At 50.1% G+C, this 24,109-nt stretch overlaps 2 protein-coding genes across 7 annotated transcripts in view; one reads left to right on the plus strand and one right to left on the minus strand.

The window, feature by feature from the left end:
- Positions 1–24,109, plus strand: part of dlgap2a (discs, large (Drosophila) homolog-associated protein 2a) — a 135,899-nt gene that overhangs the window by 65,990 nt on the left and 45,800 nt on the right. For all 3 annotated transcript variants that reach the window (XM_023808299.2, XM_072698724.1, XM_072698723.1), the window contains one exon: positions 501–533. In XM_023808299.2, coding sequence (XP_023664067.2) covers positions 501–533 — 33 coding nt within the window. The remainder of the gene's footprint in view (positions 1–500; positions 534–24,109) is intronic.
- LOC140578303 (uncharacterized) overlaps positions 1–24,109 on the minus strand; it is a 49,845-nt gene that overhangs the window by 13,701 nt on the left and 12,035 nt on the right. The window contains exons 1-2 of one of the 4 annotated variants that reach the window (XR_011982394.1): positions 13,093–14,031; positions 3,739–3,818 (exon numbers count right to left, since the gene is read on the minus strand). Coding sequence is in view for 2 of the 4 variants with exons in the window: in XM_072698725.1 (XP_072554826.1) it covers positions 3,739–3,818; positions 9,360–9,469 (190 nt within the window). In the remaining 2 variants the exon portion in view is untranslated. Of the gene's footprint in view, positions 1–3,738; positions 3,819–9,359; positions 9,470–13,092; positions 14,032–24,109 lie in introns of those variants that run through there. The other 3 variants (XM_072698726.1, XM_072698725.1, XR_011982393.1) reach the window with 3 other exon arrangements.

The following is a 24,109-nucleotide window of genomic DNA, read 5'->3' on the forward strand; positions in this document are numbered from 1 at the left end:
AGATCACATTCCATCTGATGCATTTCACGTGACGCCTTTCCAGAAGAACTCTGTAGCATGGATGAGAGAGGACCGGGTGTCATGGGAAATCACCATATTCACCCCGGAGTAGTGGTGCAACACCCACAAGAAACCTTCAAGGAGTTTGTTTTCATGTTTGACTTATTTATGAATATAATGAATCCGGCCTGTGACCCTGACAAAGTTAAGCGGTCGATGTATAGATGGCTGGATAACGAATCTGTAATTAGACTTCAGTCAGGCTCCCTGGGTCAGAACCCTTTTTTGTAAATCCCTGATTATTCAGCAGTTCTGTTTGATGTCAGATGTGAGCTCATCCCCCATGTGATCTGTGTTCTCTGTGAACTCGCATTGCTGACTGGTGTAGAGCCGCCTCCCTGCTCTCGCCCACGCCTCTGCCGCCTGACCCACGTTGCCGTCCGGACACTGAGCACAGCATAACCACCTGTTCCCTCTCTCTCTCCCTCTCCCGTCTGTAGAATCACAGTGTACGCTGTGTGGTGATCCTGAAGGTGAGTTGCCATGTTCTTTTCTCCCCCATCTCTTTCTAATATCTGTGCATTGTAGCTGGGGGGGGCGGGGACGTTCCACCCTCTCATCCGTCGCCTGTGGTGACGGGAGGGGATAGGCATCAATCCACAGCATTAAGGTCTGATTGCACGCTCATCTTCGTATTGGCAGTTTTGAAGAACTTTCACAGGAACGAGCCCATAAATGCTGTTCACTCTTCATTGCCATGACGGACCTGCATGCTCCCTGCATGTGGAGGCAGATTCTGTCTCATGTCCATTGTCCCAGCCTGTCTTTGTGCTTTTGCCATTTTTGGACCCCCAGTGCGCTGGGATGATGATGTCAGAATGTAGCTATAGACGGTCGATTGGCCTTAAGTGTTTCATGGATTCCAGTCACCCCCACCAATAAACAAGTGCTCAATGGCTTACAGAATCTATGTGCCTTTTGTGGCGAAAAAAAAGGAAATCACAATACAAGTTAGTAGTTCTGGTGAATGTTCCGTTAGCTAACAGCTGTAATGAGATACATGTACAGCGTCCCTAAAGTACAATAAAACCCAAAAAAGTTAAGAAACTAAAAAACATTGAGAATACATTTTTTATGATTCCTTCATTTTGAGGGATTTCTAAAAAAAAAATTAGTTTTCTTTTTGTTTTTTTTTTTTGCATTTTCTTAATTTTGTCATGTTTTGTATTTCAGGGCCACCGTACATGCATCGCTGGTACCTGATTGATGGTCGTGCGTGATAATGCTGTGGGTTTTGTTAAATAGGTGAAATTGCAGAAAAATCAGAAAAAATGTTATTTCCACAGGGTAGCACCGGACATATTAATTTAAAGAAGCTTGATCTTGGGACTGATCTCAATTCCAAAAATGTTCACCCAGTGTCAGCATATAATTATGGAATGTAGAAATAACGTTTTCAAAACTAATCAGAATGGTAGGCTTCTTTTGTCATTTCGCTCTTGCCAGGCTGCTCTTGTGTGCGCTCCAAGTCATTTGGGTAATTCTTCATGTTAAAAATCAATAGAGTCTCCTGATTGCATATTGTATTAAAACATAATCAGATTCATTCCGATAACCATTCCTGTGACCTTTGTGTTGGGCCGGGCGGAACCTGGCGAGACGAGGCCCATTTCGGTATTTTTAGCCTTGAGTGGCTCGGCTCAGCCTGCTGCTTTGCCGATTTCCCAGAAGCCAAAGCCAGGAGGTCAGCGACTGGCCAAAGAAGGCTTCCTGTCTTTGAGATCTTGGTAGATTCAGCGGGTGGCGGGGGGGGGGGGGGTAGAGAGAGGCTGAGAGAGAAGAGACAGATCTTGTTTAGTGGAGATTGCTGCTGTGCGATTAGCGGCATGTAATGCACAGGCTTTCCCAGGCTGAAGCGCAGGGGCCTTCTTTAAAATAGGGGCCTCGAAAAGACCCCCCCCCCCATGACAACTTTTACTGTCACCACTCCCGTCTCCCTGGTTGACAACATCAAATTAAATAGTAGGGGGGCTGATACCATGTTAATGTCCCTCTGTCTGTGATGGAAAGTGGTTTTTAAAATGAGCTTAACCCTCATTTATGTCTGAAGGGCAAAGATGTTCTTTCATAGGACGGGACATTATCTTAACACCACTGATGCCTTCTAGAACCTCCCCCCCTCCACTCCCACCATATTTTCAGAGTGGAGCACAGCTACAACGCGTGTATCTCGTGAAAAAAAAACGGTGCGTGAGAAGCCTTTCCGAGCTGTGCTGGTCAGGGGGATTTTGTCTGAAAGAGTTCGCCCCTTGGCTCATGGGTAACCTGAAGATCAGAAATGTGGGATAGTCAGAGATGCTGCTCCGATTGGATATGCGGGAAAAGTGGGCGTGGCCCAGAAAAATAAAACCCACCCACATAACAGAGGAATAAACCACATAGCATTATGTTTGCACTTTTTTGTGTGAATGAGATTTTTACACACTTCTGAGAGTTTTTATTCATTTATATGGGTATTTGAGTGATTAAGTATTTTACTGATGGCTGCAGCAGCACGGCTTCTCCTTGCTTTTATTATTTCTTCAATTTATTTATTTAAATGAAGGAAATTGTCACACTGACTTCCTGCATTACATCTATGATGTTAGATTCTGGTTGGTTAACAAGGAGAAATACCGTGGGTTAGGTTCCAAGGGCAGCTTGTTGCTGCCAGTCCTGACCATTTTGGGGTCCAGACTGTATTGGGAAACACTGGCCTAGATGACAAGGATCCTGGGAAACACTGGCCTAGGCTACAGCATTTATCCGGCTTCTCGAAAAGCTCCTCACAGTCACTTGTGTTGCAAGGTTGTGATTAGCTTGTGTGCCAAAAAACACCACATGGGTTGTACCATGGACTGCAGGCCCTCGGTGTGCTGCTCCGCCGACTGAAAACACTGCCGTTTTAATGCGAGCAGAGAGGACAGTGGTGGTAGGGGCGACCCGACTGAGCACTCCATCGTGATTGTGAGCGGGGTTGCCATAACGACGGCCTGTCGGATCCCCGCCACCCTTTGTGAGGCATCGAGGCGTTCTAATGATTGCCATCAAGGGGCATTAAATGCGCTTGAGGGCAATACGGCGCCGTTTCGGAGTCTGTGGATTGCCAGCGTCTGCGCTCCATCTCATCGGCACGCTCACTCCGTCCCTCAGCCGCCTTAAGAATCGCATTTCTGGCCAGCAAACTGCTATTTTCCCTCCAACCCGCCTGCGAACTGCAACAGGTACGTGGGCTCTGCAGAGGCCACGTCAGCACTGGCCGGTGACCCAACAAGCTGAGGTCCAATTATTAAAGCGCCTTTGACTTTCCGGTTGTACAGATGGATGGGGGGGCATTGTGTGGAACGGTAAACCCCTACCAAGCGGATGGGGGACGATATATGGCTCAGAGGGTTAGGACGCTGCGCCTGTGATCAGAAGGTCACTGGTTCTAATCGCAAAGTTGGTTTCACCTTTAGGCCCCCAGTTAACCCCAAATTGCCCCAGGGACTGTCTGATGCTGCTTTGGATAAAGCATCCCCTATTTGCCCTGGCATTCCCCTCCATGCTCGTGCTGGAGGCTGTCGCTCCTTCTCTGGACAATTCCCTCAACTGACACGTGCCCCACAACCTGAGATGTCTCCATATTTAACTTAAGTGCATTTTTATCACGTGTTAAAACAAGAAGCTCAGCTGCTCAAACCAGACAGTGGGTCACACCTCCTCCTCTGCCCTCGGTGTCGAACTCCCCCGGCAAGTGGGTCGCCTGGCGTTTCTTGATCTGCAGTCACCGGGCCCTGCTGGAGACAGCGTAAAAATCACATCACAGATAATTAGTGCAGAAATGCCATTAGTCATAATCGCCACTGAACCAACCGTGGCCAAAACCGCATAGCTAAACACACAGCCTACGAGTGTGTGCCTCAATGTGTGTATTATATATAGTACGAGAAACTCTAGGTGATTTTACAGAAGCAGTTCTGCTGCTACCGTCCTCATTTCTCAAAGGCAGCTGTGCAGCAAACGTGAAAAAAGACAACTCTGTAAAGTTTTGCTGGGAGTAGATAAAAGTGAACGTCACATACTTGATTTGTCAGCCGTGCGGCGGTGAAGTGAACCTTTTCAGAGCCAAATGCAAAAGGGTGAAAGGGGCCAATAGGTTTGGCTTCAGATGGTCTGCAAGATTACCCATGATCCCCCTTAATGCCTCCCTCCCCCCACATCGTTTGTAGCTTTGCGATGGCCTCTCGTTTGCTGAGCTGGCAGGTGTGAGCGAGTGTGGCGAGTCTGCGCGGGCGATGCCGGGGCCGAACCTCATCCTTCTGGGACTCCCTCCTGATGGGTAATAGCCACCCCAATCGGGCACGCCGGAATAAATCAGGAAAGTTTTGGGAGGAGTACTGGATGTGCACCAGGAGGAAATGTGCGACTGGGTACTCGAGCAATATTAGCTAGTGATTTTGGAATAACACTGACCTCTCTCAGACTGTTTGATCAGGGTGACCGGACCTGAGGACCGATGTTTTATCACAGACAGGTGACAGGACGTGGCCTGTGAGGTTAAGAACTCATTAACCCCCAGGATGTCGGTATCTAGGGACTCTCCCGCTATATTTGAGCAAGCCACTGATGGATCATGGATGGATGGACTTGCCACGAATTGTCCAAATCAAATATCTAGCAGTATAAACAGGAAATTAAAGTCACTTTGTCTAGCAGTGTGACTTGGGCTAGAGGCGTGACGAATTGAAAAGGAACGAAAGGGTGAAGCCGCTCACGGGATTGACGCTCCTTTAGCGCGTCACAATGGTCTCAGCTGGTAATTAATGCTGTGAATGGCGAAGCCTGCGTGTGCATTTTAAAGGGCCAATTGCCGGCTCTGAGGCTGGTTTCAAAGCCCTTTGCCAGAGGTCCTGAAGGGATGTTTTCTTTTTAAAAGGCTACGGATTTCTCCGGAATTAATGACGGTACCCAGGAGGAGAGTCAGGGCTACAAATCTCAGGGACAGGGCCGAGTCAGCTGGAAAGGTTTCGGGTATTTGCAGGAAATACCCGTTTGACGTGAGAGCAGGTCTCGAAGGCAGGCCTCCTGCTCGGTGTTGGCCGTGCTGCTCACTGCCTCGTGTTCCAACCAGCGAATGCTCCACACACTGGGAAATCAGCCCTTACGCTTGGGGCCACTGATACCAGCGGATCTAAATCGATGTTGCTCTTAGTCATTCTCCGGCCCCCCTCATAACCCCCCACCGGTCCAAAGACAATGTTACTAAGGCAAGCCCCGGTCTGCATCCTTGCTGCGAAATGTTAAACTGATAATGTACCCCCCTGCCCCCACCCCCACTGCCCCACCCTCAGCCGCCCTGCCCTTGCCCTGGGACACTCCACCCCCCCCCCCCATTGTGGACTCAGCGGGGCTCTCCTGCTCCAGGCCTCTCCGTAACACAATTACCCCTAATGCATATACTCCCTTTGCCCGAGAACATCGCATGTATGTACTTACTAGCATGGATTTTTGTTTTATCTTAATAATCCATTTACATCGGCTTGTGGGATGCCTGCCAATCTGCTGCTTAGAGCGGATGCCGTCCAGAGCCCGTTTCTAGTACCCTGCCCCAGGGAGTATCTGCCCCCAGGGAGTCCCTGCCTCTGGGAGTATCTGCCCCCAGGGAGTCCCTGCCTCTGGGAGTATCTGCCCCCTGGGAGTCTCTGCCCCTGGGAGGCCCTACCCCTAGGAGTCTCTGCCTCTGATAGTCACTGCCCCTGTGAGTCTCTGCCTGTGGTAGTCTCTGCCCATGTGAGTCTCTGCCCCAGGGACTATCTGCCCCTAGGAGTCCCTGCTCTTGGTCTTGCCAGTTCACTGGCCTGTGTGTTTTTTCTAGTTTAATTATATCTAATGCTCTCAGCATCCCTTAAACACACATTGAACATATGTGATTGGTTAATCTCGTCTTTTCCCAAGTCACCTGCTTTTTTAAAGTTCCAGATTTGATTTTGGGTCCTGTGACCTCATGAAGCGAGTCTAATTCCGCTCATTGGGTCTTTAGCTGTTTTGTGTCATCAAAGTGACGTCTTCATCGTGGACTTGCACAAGGCATTTTGCTTGCATTTTGAGACATGCCGTCAGATACAAAGCTGCCCCAGGTGGCTCAGTGAAGCGTGGTAAGTAAGCAAGCCACTAGGACACACTGGGCGCCCTCTGCTGATCGCCCTCATGACGCACACGCGACCCTCCCATGTTCTCTTTCTGTAGCTGGGAAGAACTCAGCACAAGATCATTGTGGTTACAGATCATTAAACGGGGTTAGAAGCTTGAAAACAAACCTATTATTAGATTACATTCTGGGTATTGAAGGTGTGCAAAAAAACTATTTTTAGATTTAGATCAAAATTGTACCCAAACATAAAATACTCATAGATTGCAGATTGTGAAAAGACTCCACATTTCATCCAATTTTGGAAATGATATATCAGCAAAATATTATTGGTCTCCATGGCAATTTATCAAAACCTGCTACTGGCGACTCAGGGCATATTAAAACAAAAACAGCTTGACTGAATCTATAGTTCACTATGATTATTTCCGTCGACCAAACCCAGTGCTTATATAAAAGTGTCATGTTATATCTAGTGAGACCTTAGACCTTCCACTGCCGAGACCTCCGTGATGTATACACGCCGATCAATTCATTACGCATTATGATTTAAAATAGAGCGTCTGGCACCGCCCGTAGAGTCCTCTTCATCCTCGGAGATCGATCATTTGACTAACCAAGCCATCCCCAGAGCCCTTCGGGGTGGGGCGGGGGCGGGGGCGTCGGGCTTGGCGTGCTGAGCAATGAGCTGCTGTTCAGATGGGGCAAAGGCTCCGACCACGTGAATCGATTCTGCACGGCCATCTCCCCGAGTCGTGACTCGCCGCTCGGACAAATGGAGCGGCCAGCGGGAATTAAAAAAAGAAAAAGAAAATTATCGTGGCTTTAGATCATCACCGAATCTCAGAGCTGGGACTCCCATCTCAATCATGGTCGGTAACATGAGGGAAAAAACAGGCCACAGCGACGTCAACAAACCTGCCCGCCACTGAGCCGGGAAGGTGTGCTTTGCGAATTTACCCCATTATCGGTCAAATTCACGCCGGGAGCCCGGTCGTTTTTCACGGTCCAGCCACCGTTCCTCTTAAACGCCGTGCCTGAGTTAAACGTCCCTTAATCGCCGCTGCAAGCTCCAGGGTCTGGATGTTCACCCTGATCTGCAAGAAGCCACTGAGCACCGGCTGATAGGGGGAATTAATTGTTATTAGGTAAATGTTTCCGTACAATATTAATGAAGCACTTCTCTCTGCCTTGGATCTCTTCCCTCGATGTGCTTTTTCAAACAAAACCTGTAATGAGCTTGGTGTCTGACCGGGACAATTGTGCCAAAAATGCTACCAGCGAATTACATTTCAGCTGCACGTCCTATCAGGAGTCACTAGATGCATGTAAAAAGAATTCCGGAAGTTTCTGCATAACAAAGTTTGAAGTGACAGGCTGTTTAATTAGAATCAGTTTGAACACTTAAGGCGTGTTCCAGAATTTAAAAATCTTTGCTCATTCCTGTAGGACACCCCTACGGGCATAGGGCCCTTGGCTGGCTGTCGTCTATAGCAACGGGCATCATGTGGTCCTACCCAGACAAGTGCTCCTTTACACCATCGCTCAATGATGTGATTGGTTCACCTGTCTGCTGCCGACAGGCGAGGGGGGTGCACATGGTGCCTGTTTTATATCAGTATCAGTGGTGTTTTCGTAACAAAATCGCTGGTTGTGAGCCATGAAGGGAGAGGTTAACAGTAGGAAATAAGTACTCAGGAAGGCTCCCACATCTCTGCCTATTTCATTTCATTTTCTCCGCGTTGCAGGTTGCCAGAAACATTACCTCCGATTCAGCAACGTTGCCTGTTCCCATTTGCCTCATCCTTGGGTAGTCTCTGCTGTCTCTCTTTCTGTATTTGATACTTTGTATTCATTTATCTGCCGCTACATGCATTTTAAAATGTGAGGAACAAAGTGCATGTGTCATGTATTTTTAATTTATGCTAGCTTCCAGTCGCTACGGCGATGAGAGTTCTCCACTGCAGTTCGGATTAAATATATATGATGTTGGGACAGGTGCAGCTATGGGCAGCACAATGCGCCGTGTACGCCAAAGGCCAGGCGCTCCGTAGTGGCAACGCGATGATGCTGAGAGAGAGCCTCTGCCTCTCAGAGTGACGCAGAGCGCAAAGCATTCTGGGAGATCCACTTTGAATCAGCCTTCTGTTCAACGTTTGTGGACTTTGTGGGTTTTCCCATGCACAGATTTCCTTCAAGGTTCTGGACATTGTGTACAGGCAAACAAGTGCCACTAGGAGGACGGAATCACTGTACGTGCCTGACTTGTCCAGGGTGTACCATGGCCCTACCAGCTGTATCTCATGATTCCTCTAACGGAGAAGGTCTTATTTTCCCCAGTTTGTAGGTTACCTTTTATTTGTATTCTTCGTGAAGGTCCCCATCCAAGGCTTAAAATCTCTCAACATTTCCATGTAGTTTCAGTGAACCAAACTCTGGGAGTTTTCTGCAGAGTGTAGGAAGCACACAGCCTTGGCCTTGGGGCAGATGTTCCTCATCTTATGTTTCTAGACCTTCGCAAATGGGTGGAGAATGGTGGGAACAGGCTGTCTGCCCGCGGCCATCTTCATTCATTACAGGCGGCTTCGATTACTAGAGGGGATATGCAATTCACAGAGTCCAATGGCAGTCGATTAGGCCGGGGCCTGGCGTTCCCGAGGTCCCCGCTGTTATAGTGCAGCACAAACACGGCCCTTTTCAAATCCCCCTTGGTGGTACATAAGTATCCTCATCACTTCCCCGCAGGAATCCGCGTTGTGATCAGATTACACGGCTGGCACTGGCCACAGATTCTGCGGACGGCAGCGTTTGTTCCCTGCTATGATTCGACGAGATCGATTTGATGGCAGGATTCCTCAAAGGCCGCGCTGCTATTTCATAATTCCCGTGATACCTTTCAGCTGCATTCTGAGGCTGCCCCCTGCCTCATTTTCTCCTCGTGAGTGCTATTCTCTGGTAGACTAAAAGGAGTCATTCAGGAGCATCCCAATTGGTTCCCCAGACGCCTGCTATGCTGTGATAGGTCACTGAAACGAATCCCGCTTTCACATCTACCTCATATTAAACAGACGTGCTTACTGCTTACTTTCAAGTGGGTTCCCAGAAACTGAGATATCACAAGAAATATTATTTCGGGTTTGCGGGTGTCAAACAAAAGGTATCTATCTTTCATCTTCATCTTCTGTCTAACCTGTAAGTGGCAGTCTGTCCCCCTTCTCAGGGCGGATGGGGCAGCCGTCCGTGATCCACTGGCTTCTGATGTCCCACTTTTCTCTGCTGGATCCTGAGGCTCCATTGAAGCTTGTTAAAGAAGACAAACGCATGTGAGGGTGACGCCACGCTCTCAGATTTATATTTGATGAGAAGGCCCTCGTTTACCTCCCGCCGTTTAAATATTCAAATGGACAAAAGCGATCAGCCTAAAAAAACCTCTTTCAGGGAGCAGCTTGATATTTGTACGCTCTCTGTGTGACGAGCCCGGATTTATCTGTGTTCTCCTCCGTCTGGTCGGCGCGTCAGTCGTGTCAGTTAAGCGGAGAATTTAAGTGCGGCTCCTCGACACATATGCTTCCTGATATTTATCTGACAGACGCGTGGCTCCGAAGCGGCCTGCGGCTCGGCCTGGGAAATATGTCCATTAAGCTGTACGTGAAAACAGGCACATAATTCACAAATGCAGCTCATTTCTGAGTGGTTGCTGGCCAAGATGACTGAGCATAATTCACACTATTATGAAAATGACACTCGCTAGCTCCCTCCCCCCAAGCTGTAATTGTACTTTAGTGAGTAGGTAACATACCATTTAATATCCAGTTAATTCCTCGACACATGTGGAGACGTGTAGAGAGCAATATTTACAGACAAAATCAGCAGTGGGTGACCTTCTGAAGCACATGGAGACCCAGCGTAATGCAGACGTGTCTCTCACTTACTCTGGTTAATTATGCCGTCTGTTCCCATCTACCGCGCAAACTTCCGGATGATTCTGGGCACGCTGCTAGGAGCGTGCTATGAGATTTGCCTCGCTGAGGAGACCCAGGGCAACGTGCTAAGGGCGCCCTATGTGAGAATGTGGTGATGGTGACAGTGGTTAATCGGCGTGGGGGGGGGCAACGTTAACATTGGTCAATGGGAGGGGGAGGTCTGTTTGATGGGCAGATGATTCATTTGAGTGAGCACCCCTGGTTAATAGGCTAATCTTTTTTTTAGCATCTTTGAGTGAGCAATTTTGGGGGGACACAGGTGGTCATTTGTGGGGGCTACCCCCCCCCCCCCAATCCTAAGAGCATGTGGTTCCCCCCTCTCCTCCATGGACTTCAAACTCTTGGAAGAGGAGGGCAGGGCAGAAGGAAGAGGTGCCCCTTCTGGCATCAGTGAACCCCCAAGTTTTTTGTGTTCCTTAGGCAGCCATCTTGGATCACCCCCCCCCACCTGCTTACGTTTCTGTCTCTCTGTTTATTCCTTTGCCCACTGTGTAAATGCAGGCAGATGGAAAATAACTGGCTTATCGGGGGCTGAAGAGCTACTGTGTGAGTGTGTCCTTCAGAGGGTGTCCATACAGCGCGTCGTCACACCATGTCCCTGACACCGTACCCCTAGTGATTCCCCGGACGTGCCTCCTATACAAGTGCATTGATAGATCGAGTGCGTGAGCCTGGCCTGGGATACGCTAGGTCCTGTCGGTGGGCTAAATTGGCCCATGCGGGGGGCCAACCGGCTCGCTGGGATACGCCATTAAAGCCGTGTCTTCTGTAATTCTCCCCGCCAGCCATAGTGTGCTGCATTATCTACCCATGTCACGTGTGCGTTGGAAACTTCAGACTACAAAGGAAGTCATTTTTCGGGTAACTTCTGCTCTGGAAGAATGTTTTCAGTTCCCATTAAATGATCGTTTAGAAAATCCGGCATGTTTGTCTGCGTGAGCTCGCCGGCGTGCCTTCAGAATGGAATGTGATGGAACCGGGAACATGTCCCGCCTGGCTGCCCTCTGCAGGGATCCAGGGCAGGGCTGTCAGTGCCCAGGGGCCACCACCCGTCCCGAAGTGCCATGCAGTCATTACTTCTTCGCTTACATATTTTTGTCCAAAATTATGGCACCGTTTCGATGGAGACACATTGATGCATCAGTTTGCCTGGATTTCGCCATCGGCAAGTTGGTGCATTTCAACAAAAGTTTTTCTTAATTTATTTTTTAAAATGACTTCCTTCTTCCAGTTCACAAACAGTAGCACAGTAACACTGCTATGCACTGCTGTCATATTGTTGTAGGTGGCGTGGGAATCTACTAATGTGGTTCAGGAGCAATGCAGGAGCTCAGTGGACCCAAGCAAACCCTGAAAAAGCACGTCAGTTCTTTTTATTTTATTCTGCCCCCCCATCAGGCTATGAGTGGAGCAGCATCTGATTTGAAAACCCTTTAAAATGTAACTTTTCATTTTTGGTGCATGATGGACGGCCGACTTCCAGTGTCTTCGTGGGAAATTAACCTGCGCTAACGGGGCAGGCTGGACAGGACCGTCCATCAATAGCCAAGTGGGTCTCAGAGCACCGCTGTGGTCTCACAGAGCTTCAGCCCCAGCTGTAATCATGTAAATCTGCAAGCCACACCCCTGAAACTCCTTTGCCTGAACTCAACCCCTCCCACCCCCCTGATACTCCGCCCACCCCAGTGATACTTTGCCCACCGCAGTGATGCCCCACCCACCTAACTTGTGGTTTTTCCTTTTGCTCACTTCATTGAGCTTATTCTGTTACGCTGAATAGAGCCCACCATGAAGGTATAACTTTTATCTTTTGAAAAAGCTTTGATGTCAGACCTGGTGGTTAAATTGATGGAAAGACCTTTAAACAGCTGTGGACATTATTTAAGGAGCTGTGTGTGCCCTGTTGTACTCGCTGGAGCTCTGGAAGCAGAATCTTCTGCGCTTGACAGGTTGCCATGCCGATGTGTACAGTCACTCAGAGCATGGCTCTGGTCCCTCTCTCTCTCTCCCCCTCCTATCTCTCTCTCTCTTGTTTGTTTCCCAGCCACTGGAGGCCTGATCCTCCAGAGAATGTTACAGGTCAGTGCTGACAGCTAATTTAGAGGCCCCAGTAATTGCTGTTTGATGGACACCGCTGACCCCTGTTCTATTTTGCCAACAATATCCTTGGTAAATGCAAAGGATGCTTCTGCTTTTATATAAGTAGTGGACCTTGTGAAGAGGTAAGCGGGCCCAGGCTAGCGGCTGCCAGACAGCTGATTGGCTGGAATGTTCGCCATTCATCTTCCTCTAGGCATTCGTTCTAATTGGGGAATATAAATGCACAGGCGACAGTAAGGAAAGGTAACTCCGTATCCGAAGGAAACGACACTGAGAGCTTGCAGGGCGCAGCAAGCCACAGATGGCGGCATTCTGCGTTTATGTCTGAAAATTGTTGAAAAATGAGGACTTCCGCGCTGACGAGTAACACACAAATGTTATTGGCAGCTGGGCTCAATGAGCACGAGCAGGAACTGTGTCATAAAAGGGCTGGTATGATGTCGACATCAGCCCATCCTGGTGGTCGCAATATCGGATTTTGTTTAGACTCGAAGCAGGTGGAATACTGATGAAGCCGGAGTGCATTGCACTGGGAGTCTGGATTGCGGGAAATTCTGGCATTTTTTGCATTAATAAACGGAGCCTTAATTACACCCCCCTCCCCTGCACCCTTACAATACCGCCAGGCACTGAATGCAAATTTCCCCAAGAACAATTGCATCATGTGAGTTTCCCTGACACCAGCATCTTTGACTAATCATAGTGGGACTAGAGGAATTATGTCGATTAATCCAGAAAATAAACTTCAGGGTTTATGTAGAGAGCTTTGGCTACGGCGTTTTGTCTGCCAGCGGTATTTAACATCTTAAACACTGCTGGACCTAAAACACTCATACTTACATCATCCTGAGTCAAACAGCACTGTGAATTCCCACTCCTGCTTTACATATGGATGGAATGATCTGGAACTGCAGTCACGTCGTTATTGCCAGGGGTTCGAAAGGCGCACATTACAGTGATGGGATCTGCCTGTGCTCGGCGTTTCCTGGGAACCTCTGACATGACAGTCAGCGGATTTTCTGGGCCTGTTGCTCCTGATCACAGAGGCCACGGGAGAGGGTGGGGGAGATCAGTGGGGTTAATGGTGTGCTGTGATCCCAGAGCACCATCAGGTGCTGGGTGGGGCCAAGGAACTCCCCTTTCCCCAGTAACCCGCAATGTCATATTACCCTTATAGATCAACAGACCTTTCCGTACCTGGATCAAATACTTCAGATGTGATTCGGAGAATACATTCAAAGGAAAGCCAGCGTGGCATTACAGAAGTCTACTAGGGTGTCAGGCAGGGGTGGGATACCGTGTATTCTGTGTCTCCATGAGCGCCACCTACTGTCAGGGTTCGCAAAGATGTGAGTTGGCGCTGGGGCGTCTTAGCTGGCTAGCGGCACTTTGTTTGTGATGAGATGGCGGTATGTAAACAACCTCTCATGCCGCCTCCACTCCGATGGGAGCGCCGCTTGTCTTAATGATCGAGGAGCGCCAGCGATGGAAGCTGCCACCCACGCGGGCTTTCTGCGGCTCTGTCTGACAAGATGGTGGTGGAAAACGAGAGCCGTCAGCGAGGCTGGAGCCCCCTTAAAGCTCCGCGATGTGCTGCCGCACGCGGTTTCAGAGCCATGATGAATACCAAGAGCCATAATACTGATTTTACCACAGCGAAGCAGCGGGCAGATTTAGTGATGCTCGTGCGGGCCGGAGACACAGACACTGTGCACCGTATCTCTGTGCGGCTCTGATATATGTGTGAGGGAAATGGCGTCTGGCAGCCTCAAACAAAAAGAGGAATGAGGCGTAAATCAGGGCCCCTGAACTCCTGATGTGGGCCCCGCATGTGGCACTGTGCCCATTAAGAGTCATTATTACCAATTAGTCACTCGATCAGTTGTGTCAGTCTCGGAGAAGGCGTCATTGCTCACTAACTTTACCCTGGCCTGCATCAGGATTAAGGATCAGAGAAGGAGAGAGAGTAGGCTAAAGAGAGAGAGGGAGGGAGGGAGTGAGAGGGAGGAGGAAGGGGGAAGGAGGAGGAAAATGGAGGTTAGGGTTAGAGGGAGAGGAGAGAAATAGAGGGAGAGAGAAGCAGAGTGGGAAAGGAGGAGGCAGTTTGGGGAGAGAGGGAGGGGTGATGAGGAGGAGGGACATAGATGGAGAGATGGAGTACAATTAGAGTGATGGGGAGGAGAGTCCTCAGCATCTAAAGGAAGCTGAGGGTTCTAGCCATCACTATTCTCCTGTCTGTTCCCTTCCATCCATCCATCCATCCATTTTCTCCCGCTTATCCAAGGTCGGGTCGCGGGGGCAACAGTCTCAGCAGGGAAACCCAGACTTCCCTCTCCCCGGCCACTTCATCCAGCTCCTCTGGGGGAATCCCAAGGCGTTCCCAGGCCAGCCGAGAGACATAGTCCCTCCAACGTGTCCTGGGTCTTCCCCGGGGCCTCCTCCCAGTGGGACATGCCCGGAACACCTCACCAGGGAGTTGTCCAGGAGGTATCCTAATCAGATGCCCGAGCCACCTCATCTGGCTCCTCTCGATGTGGAGGAGCAGCGGCTCTACTCTGAGTCCCTCCCGAATGACCGAGCTCCTCACCCTCTCTCTAAGGGAGAGCCCAGCCACCCTGTGGAGGAAACTCATTTCGGCCGCTTGCACTTGCAATCTCGTTCTTTTGGTCACTTCCCACAGCTCGTGACCATAGGTGAGGGTAGGAACGTAGATCGACTGGTAAATCGAGCATCACTGCACCGATCCGCCTGTCGATCTCCCGCTCCATCGTCCCCCCACTCGTGAACAAGACCCCGAGGTACTTAAACTCCTCCACTTGGGGGAGGACCCCATCCCCGACCCGGAGAGAGCATTAAACCCTTTTCCGACTGAGGACCATGGTCTCGGATTTTGAGGTGCTGATTCTCATCCCAGCCGCTTCACACTCGGCTGCGAACTGTCCCAGTGAGAACCGAAGGTCACGGTCCGATGAGGCCAACAGAACCACATCATCTGCAAAAAGCAGAGACCTGATCCTGAGGTCACCAAACCGGACACCCTCAATGCCCTGACTGCGCCTAGAAATTCTGTCCATAAAAACTGAAAAGAATCGATGACAAAAGGACAGCCCTGACGGAGTCCAACCCTCATCGGAAACAAGTCCGACTTATTGCCGCCCTTGTGGACCAAGCTCTTACAGCCCTTAAAAGGAACAGCCCTTAAAAGGAACAGCCCTTAAAAGGAAGCCCAGCACCCCATACTCCCGGAGCACCCCCCACAGGACTCCCCGAGGGACACGGTCGAATGCCTTTTCCAAGTCCACAAAACACATGTAGACTGGTTGGGCAAACTCCCATGAACCATCCAGAACCCTGCGGAGAGTATAGAGCTGGTCCACTGTTCCACGGCCGGGGCGAAAACCACACTGCTCCTCCTGAATCCGAGGTTCGACAATCCAGCGGACCCTCCTCTCCAGAACCCCTGAAAAGACCTTACCAGGGAGGCTGAGGAGTGTGGTCCCCCTTCTTAAAGAGGGGTACCACCACCCCAGTCTGCCAGTTCAAAGGCACTGCCCCCGATGTCCACGCGATGCTGCAGATGTATGTCAGCCAGGACAGCCCCACAGCATCCAGAGCCTTAAGGAACTCCGGGCGGATCTCATCCACCCCTGGGGCCCAGCCACTGAGGAGCTGTTTAACCACCTCAGCGACCTCCGCCCCAGAGATAGGGGAGTCCACACCCAAGTCCCCATACTCTGCTTCCACATTGGAAGACGTGTCGGTGGGATTGAGGAGGTCTTCGAAGTACTCCCCCCACCGCCCCCAAAACATCCCGAGTTGAGGTCAGCAGCACCCCATCCCCACCATAAACAGTGTTGATGTTGCACTGCTTTCCCACCCAGAGCCGCCGGATGGTGGACCAGAATCGCCTCGAAGCCGTCCGGACGTCGTTTTCCATGGCCTCGCCAAACTCCTTCCATACCCGAGTTTTTGCCTCAGCGACCGCCGAAGCCACACCCCGCTTGGCCTGCCGGTACCTGTCAGCTGCCTCTGGAGTCCCACAGGCTAAAAAGGCCCGGTAGGACTCCTTCTTCAGCTTGACGGCATCCCTCACCACTGATGTCCACCAGCGGGTACGGGGATTGCCGCCGCGACAGGCACCGACCACCTTACGGCCACAGCTCCAGTCAGCCGCCTCCACAATGGAGGCGCGGAAAATGGCCCATTCGGACTCAATGTCCCCTGCTTCCCCCGGGACATGGGAGAAGTTCTGCCGGAGGTAGGAGTTGAAACTCCTCCTGACAGGGGATTCCGCCAGACGTTCCCAGCAGACCCTCACTATACTCTTGGGCCTGCCAGGTCTGACCGGCTTCCTCCCCCACCAGCGGAGCCAACCCATCACCAGGTAGTGATCATTTGACAGCTCCGCCCCTCTCTTCACCCGAATTTCCAAGACATGCGGCCGCAAGTCCGATGACACGACAACAAAGTCGATCTTCGAACTGCGGCCTAGGGTGTCCTGGTGCCAAGTGCACATATGAACACCCTTATGCCTGAACATGGTGTTCATTATGGACAATCCATGACGTGCACAGAAATCCAACAACAAAACACCACTCGGGTTCAGATCGGGGGGGCCGTTCCTCCCAATCACGCCACTCCAGGTCTCACTGTCATTGTCCACATGGGCATTGAAGTCCCCCAATAGAACAAGAGAGTCCCCAGGAGGAGTGCTCTCCAACACCCCTTCCAAGGAGTCCAAAAAGGGTGGGTAATCTGGACTGCCGCCTGGTGCATAAGCACAAACAACAGTCAGGACCCGTCCCCCCACCTGAAGGCGAAGGGAGGCTACCCTCTTGTCCACTGCGGTAAACCCCAATGTACAGGTGCCCAGCCAGGGGGCAATAAGTATGCCCACCCCCGCTCGGCGCCTCTCCCCTTGAGCAACTCCAGAGTGGAAGAGGGTCCAACCCCCTTCGAGGAGACTGGTTCCAGAGCCCAAGCCGTGCATCGAGGTGAGCCCGACTACGTCTAGCCGGAACTTCACAACCTCGCACACCAGCTCAGGTTCCTTCCCCATCAGAGAGGTGACATTCCATGTCCCTAGAGCTAGCTTCTGCAGCCGAGGATCAGACCACCAAGGTCCCCGCCTTCGGCCACTGCCCAACTCACACTGCACCCGACCCCTATGGCCCCTCCTACAGGTGGTGAGCCCATTGGAGGGGGACCCACGTGCCTTGTTCGGGCTGTGCCTGACCAGGCGCTCGCCATCGAGCCCCACCCTCAGGCCTGGCTCCAGGGGGAGGCCCCGGTGACCCGCGTCCGGGCAAGGGAAACCGTGATTCCACTATTTTTTTCATCATAAGGGGTCTTGTGAGCTGCACTTCGTCTGGTTCCTCACCCCGAACCGGTTTGCCTTGGGTGACCCTACCAGGGGCATAAAGCCCCGGGCAACTTAGCTCCTGGGATCATTGGAACACGCAAACCCCTCCACCACGATAAGGTGTCGGGTCCCGAGTTAATTCCTGCTGTGGGGACTTTTGCCTTATATATTTCTCTCTTGATGGACTTTAAGATGGCAGTTTCACGCTGTCAGTGCCATATGATTATGGGTGATGATGGCTCCAGTACACCATTACCCATCTCCCCGCACCTGTCTTTCCCACCTCGATCACTGGGGGTGCCAGTTTCCCAAACGTCTTTGGAATAAATAGATAAATTGCTAGCTTGATTAGTGGATCCGGGGTAGTTAGTGTAGCTGTGGGTCAGTTAAGTAACGACTATGGGCATTAGTGGGTCAGTATATCAGCAGGTTAGTGTAGCATGGGGCCAGCGTAGTGACTGACAGATTGAGTGGGCGATTGAGGGAGTGCTGTTTCCGCCGCTCCCCTTGGTTAATCCACTCGCTTGCGCGGGGCAGCGGGCCTCCCCGAAGTCCGCCGGTCACCCTCGCTCCTGTGGCATTTGGTGGCGCCGCGGGGACGGCCAAGGACAGCCTGCCAGCGGAGCGTTACGCAACCGGCCTCGACCTCGGCCGTGTCGGAGCGCGGGAACGGGGGCCAAGCGGTGAATCAGACAGCATCCCGCCAAGCGCGGGTCAGAGCTCCGAGATGCTCCGCGGTCGCAATACAGAGACGATGCAATCTGTGTAACGTGGGCCCACTTTTAGAGCCCTGCTGTACTGACCGCTTTCAGGTTTGTTAGCTTCTAATGGAAGCATCGCAGTTCCTGACTTTGTTTAAAATTCATCGCTTCCCCCAACGCTATCCGTACCTCCCGTCACCCTGACGGATCTTCTGTCCAAATAGAAAAGGCTGTCATTTATTTCTGCGACTGGTGACTAAAGCATTTAGCAGAACAGTCCAAACATGGAAGGCGGCAGGTCGGCGTGCGGGCAACACGCATGTCCTGGCAGTTCTTTGCGGCCTGCGTTTGCTTGGCTGCCAATTTCGACCAATTTGCTCAACCATGTTAGAAGGTTGGTGAGCCTTGGCCTTCTGGGTCTCGAACCTGGAACCCTGTGAAATGGAGCAGCACACTGGCCTGGAGAACAGTTCTTAAGGAGAAGGCCAGGGTCGCTGCAGTCCCAGAATGGGATTTGCTGTTGTACCATTTAACCAAATTACTGTTAAATTAAAACTGTAGGAGTGGGTAAAATTACTACACTGGACAAAAGGACAGATTGGATGGATGGATGGAAGGAATGAAAGAAAAGACTGAGGGTAAACTTCACAGATAGATGAAGCTACGACATAAAAATACTAATACAAATTTTAGAGCCGTGTCACGGACAGTCATTCATGCCCCCCTTTGCATTCCCCACTACTTCTGCTATCTCCATTTCTCTCGGTTCACTACGATCCTTCTTTCTAGAGGTTGAGTTGACGTTGAGAGAAATGATCCAGACCTCACAGAACATCGGCATGGTAAACACCTCACTGGACCTGTCATCCGTCAAAAAGCAGGCGGCTCTGAGCCTCAGGAAATGAAACATAACTCTGCATTATCACTGGCTCTGTACTAAATTGGCCACCAAGTGAAACAGATCTGTGGCATGTTTAGGAAATTTGTCATTAATTCAAGCAAAACAATGCTAATCAATCCCGAGTGTGAATGCGACTGGAGATTGCCTCTGTTATTAATATTTTCTTATTAATGGCTTGTTTTGGTCAGACTTTTTTTTTATATAAATACTGAAATATGTGAAATCTGTGTTTCCCCTGAGTTTCACCTCACACCCTTGAGCTGACATGAATCAAGTTTAAATGGGTGTGAAAATGCGTGTAATTCTTGTAAATAATTTATTAAACATCTTTTTAGAAGCAAAATGATCTTGTTTGCCGGTTCCCAGAGCTGTAAGTTGTTCAACGTAACACCCATCATGTCGTTTGCCACCGATGCAATGCTCCCCAACATGGCACGCCTCTGATTCCCGTCCAGTGCCGTGGGCCCGTAACCGGCAGAATCCCAAGTGGCCAACAACTCCTCCTCAAGCACCATCTGCACAGTGACCGTAATACAGCTACTCAGCAAAGAAGCAGGAATTGTAAGATGTCTCATTAGTTCAAATTCACAACACAAATGATCAGCCCTCACATATTTTATTAAAAACGTTAATGTAAAAAATGTGTATAAATTTGCAAATATTATCAGTCGCCAGTGAGCAGTTTAAAAAATAATTTAGCCTGCGAGAGATTCTGAGCATGTGAAAACGGACAGCGATTGAAGGCCACCCCCCCCCAACACACCGGAGTAAATGAGGTTGAGAGTTATACTGCCGATAAGCATCACTTTCTAATGGGCTTTGGCGGGAGGCGAACGGCTGTGATGTCATAGGACCCCTGCCAACACCTCGGTTTTTAAGAGCAGTTTTGTGCCGCCTCTATGGAAAGAGCCGGAAAGGCGGCACAGGGTCGCCTGACACCAGCAACAGGGGCCATATGCCTCTGCAACATCACCCCCCCAGCAGCTAGGGGGCAGCAGACTGCTCCTCAAGGCTGGGTGTCCGTGTTTGGCTCAGTGTGGCACAGTGCCGATCCAGCACAGATGTGACTGAACCCACTCCATTTTGTCAAGGCCCCGATTGCTTTCGTTTCATTCCTTCCTGTGAACTTTCCATCCAGGAAGATGAAAAAACATGGTAATTATTATTACAATGCAGGTTTCCTCTCCCCTTTCAGATAAACGCAGTGCATCAGAGACACTCTTTCAGGCCAGGCTTTACTGCGGACTCATTCATTTGCATTCCGGTGCCGCCCCGGTGTTCGTCTCATGCAGAAGTGGTTCTGAAATTGCTGCCACATGCTTACCGAATGTATTTTTGGTTGATTGCACTTGGGGGTGGGGTGTGGACAGCACCAATCTAACATGATCTGCCCCCCCCCCCACACACACACCTCCACCCCATCTTCCTTTCTGCCCCAGATGGCTCACATGGGCCCCCCCTCCTTGAACGGAGAACCATACAGCCAACCCCCTCAAAGCCCATCCTAGGTGCAGATTAATATAAGTTTCAAAACATCAGTTTGTGGAAGTGAAATGTTTGTTAAGTGGTCATAAGTGGTCATAAGGCGAATATTCCTGTGAGAGAGCTCCAGAGGTCAACATGAAAGGCTACAAATAGTTTGGTGTGCAAGGGAGTTCCTTTGCTTCCTCAAGTAGCCAGTCATGCATTTCCTGATTTTTGTCCCTTGAAGTGAAACACTCACGCTGTCCTGGGAGGACGAAGGGCAGCATTTGACAATACAAACGGCCACGGTCATGGCCTTGCATGCATCTTAACGTATCCTGTCCGCCACAGTCCACTCACTGCCACCGGGCATGATGTACCGATAGGGAGGCAGGAGCATGATATGCTGATGGGCATCGGACCAGGCCACCCAACTGCCCGATCCCCAAATCAAAAGAAGTTTGATCTGTGCTTCTGTTGGTGAGGCTGGACAGCCTATCGTCCAAGCTGATCTACATGGCTGGTATCTACATGGCTGGTATCTACATGGCTGGTATCTACGCACATGCTCAGCCTCCGTGGACATCACAAGCGTGTCGTTTCCTTCTGCCAGACAGAGTCACTTCCTTGTTGATTTCTCATTTGTTCTGATGCTGTCTCAGTGTTGGGGGAGGGGGGGGGGACTAGTCTCAGTGGCTGGCATTCCTCACAGGAAGTGACACGTTAGCAGGTCTGGTCATACCGCTATGACTCTTGAAACAAGCACTTTGGTCAATCGATCAATTTCGTCTTTTGAATGACTGATGACTGCGTTCTGAGGTCCTGGGAAAGCCCAGACGCTGCTGTACACAGAGTCATGTGGTGCACAGATTTTTAGACGGGATTCCTCTTTTCAGTGACAACAGAAAGGAACTTTTGAGAGTAAACAAGCGTAAAATTGCACTTTCGGCTGTATGAAATAAAGTAGGCGAGAGGTTTGGTCGTGAGTAGTCCTGTGTCGTGTGGTCCAGGTCACTGGGGAAACAACGCAGAGCGCACCGGTCTGTACAGACACTGGACACATGGGGAACAAATCAGTACGAGTGACCATGGTCACCTGATGACCTGAGATGGTCACTTCCCCCACAGAACTATTTCAGCTGCTTCAGTGCTGAATTGTTAGAAGCTCTGCTTTCATGTTTTTTTTTCTCATTGGTGATAAATTCTGTTGTATGATACATCACCTTGTTTCACAGCCGCTAAAAAAAAAAAGACAGTAAACCTCCACCCTTCCACTTACGCTAATTGAATTTAGTGAGGAAGTCAGGAGCTTACAATGGTCAAGTCTGCCTGAGAGCAACGGATCAAAGTTTCTGGGGGCACGGAGTCACTCAGTGTCGCCACCTTCAGTTCACACAGTTAAACCCATGTGGTGGGTGGAGCTTTTGGATCCAAAATTGAAGGATGCAGGATTTTAAGATGATGAAATACACGTGAGGAATAGCAGCATTTTTGTTTGTTTTCAAGTTGCAATTGCTGAAAGATTTACTCCTTTGTTACCATGGCAATGCCAGATCACCCTCCGGACTTCCATCGTACGTGATCGCTACGGAGGACACCTGCCGACGTTATTGGAGAGTGCAGGACCTCCATGAAGGGCTTTTCTGCTGCCCGGTGTTGCCTGCAGGGCAACTGTAATGGCATGAGCGGCACTCGTCTCTGAGACGTCCCTGAGCATCACATGCCCCTGAGGCGACTGGCCAGCGGTACGGCACGGAGATGCCCGCACACCAAGGGGCACCTCCCACCTGCCATCGGCTCCTTCCTGGCCGTCGGTTTCCCTCGATATTTCGAGAGCTACGTCTGATAAAACCGGGGAACTCTGCTGCTGGCTTTTCTCCCGCTGAGCGCTGAGTTGTGCTCCCCTTTTCTTGTGCCAGTGAAGATACGTTTGTGTCTTCGTGGAAGCGGGATCGCCTTATCTCAGTGGGCACGGAGCTGCTTCAGGACGCTGCTGATGCCGTCACCTCCCTGGGTCGGCTCTTGCTCTGTCTCCCGTGCACACCCCCCCCCCCCACCTTTCTCGTGTGCCGGGCGGAGTCGAGCGCAGATTATCGCGCTGTGCCGTGGCGGCACTAATTTGTTCCTTTCATGATAAGCTTTTCTTGGACTCAGCCGCTTATCAGGAACCCGTAATCTTGAGAAAAAGATGGAAAATGAGAGCGTCCTCGATTTTCCGCGGAGTTCCAGCAAGGCGGTGAGGTAGGCTGGAATATACAGGGGTTTCACAAAGCACCATGTTCCACATGGGCGTGGAATGGAGTGCAGGTTTTATGGTGTAGAAGAAACCATAACGGCAATGGAAACATGGCCTCTGTTTGATTCGCCACAATGAGGAAGAGTGCCAGCGAAGAAAAGGATGCCTGGAACGTTCTGAAGGGAAGAGTGAAGCTGTAGCAACTTAGCATGCGATTATTACACGTTATTTGCAGACATCTTGTTAAATTCTCATTTGCGAGGTTTTAGTGTATGAGGTGCACCTGCAAAATGGTTGTAAAGAAAAAAATTATCACTCATAAGAAATCTTAATTTGACTTCAAACCCTAATTCTTTTCTCTTCTGGCTAATGGCTTTCCTGCCAAAACAGACAGATAACGCTAGAAACCACATTTCCCTGGACTTTTTTGGATGCTTGGTAAAAACATAATTAAAATAATAATCTGTGAAGCAGGGGGGGGAGAACACAGTGGTGGCGGGGCTGTCTGTACCTCTCAGTGCCTGTGTCTCCTCTGGTTTTCAAACCCTGCAGATTCAGAAAGGCTTCAAGCACTCAACCCAGTCTCCTTGTTTAACGTCCAGGCTAATAACACTAATCATGGATAATTGTGCTGGTGGCTATAGATGTAACCCCTTCTGCTTGCTTTCCAAGAAATGTGGGACAAACTCCAGGAAAATGGGCTTTTACCTTGCAAGGCTGATAATCAAGCTCAAATATCGATTTCCTTGTTCGCAGAAGTTGGCATTTTTGAGTGGGTGGGGTGGGCCACTTTCTTTGTAACCAGGAGCCCCTTAATGAAGAGTGAAGCCTTTGGTGTGTATATCAGCAGTAACCCCTTTCTTTGGCACCTGTTTCGAAAGCAACATTGTTTCTTTTTTTTTCCAATTTCAGAGTCTTTGTAAAGCATTAATTTGCTTTTTTAGTTACTACAGCATTACACGCTACAACAGTCCTGTTTAATAGTCATAATAAAGCAGTTTATGGCTTTGGGATATAAAATAATATTTTATGGAGCAAATTTAATTATGCCACATGTGAAAGGAAACAAATTGCATGCATTTGAAGCTGCCGGGCAGGTCAAGGTTGGTTAAAGTGTGGGGGGGGCAGCGGTGGGGGTAAGGGATTGTGTACATAATCGCTATTTAACCTAGCTGATATTTTATACTCGCGGC

Source organism: Paramormyrops kingsleyae, chromosome 14 (assembly GCF_048594095.1).
Source record: "Paramormyrops kingsleyae isolate MSU_618 chromosome 14, PKINGS_0.4, whole genome shotgun sequence".
Classification (NCBI taxonomy): Eukaryota; Metazoa; Chordata; class Actinopteri; order Osteoglossiformes; family Mormyridae; genus Paramormyrops; species Paramormyrops kingsleyae.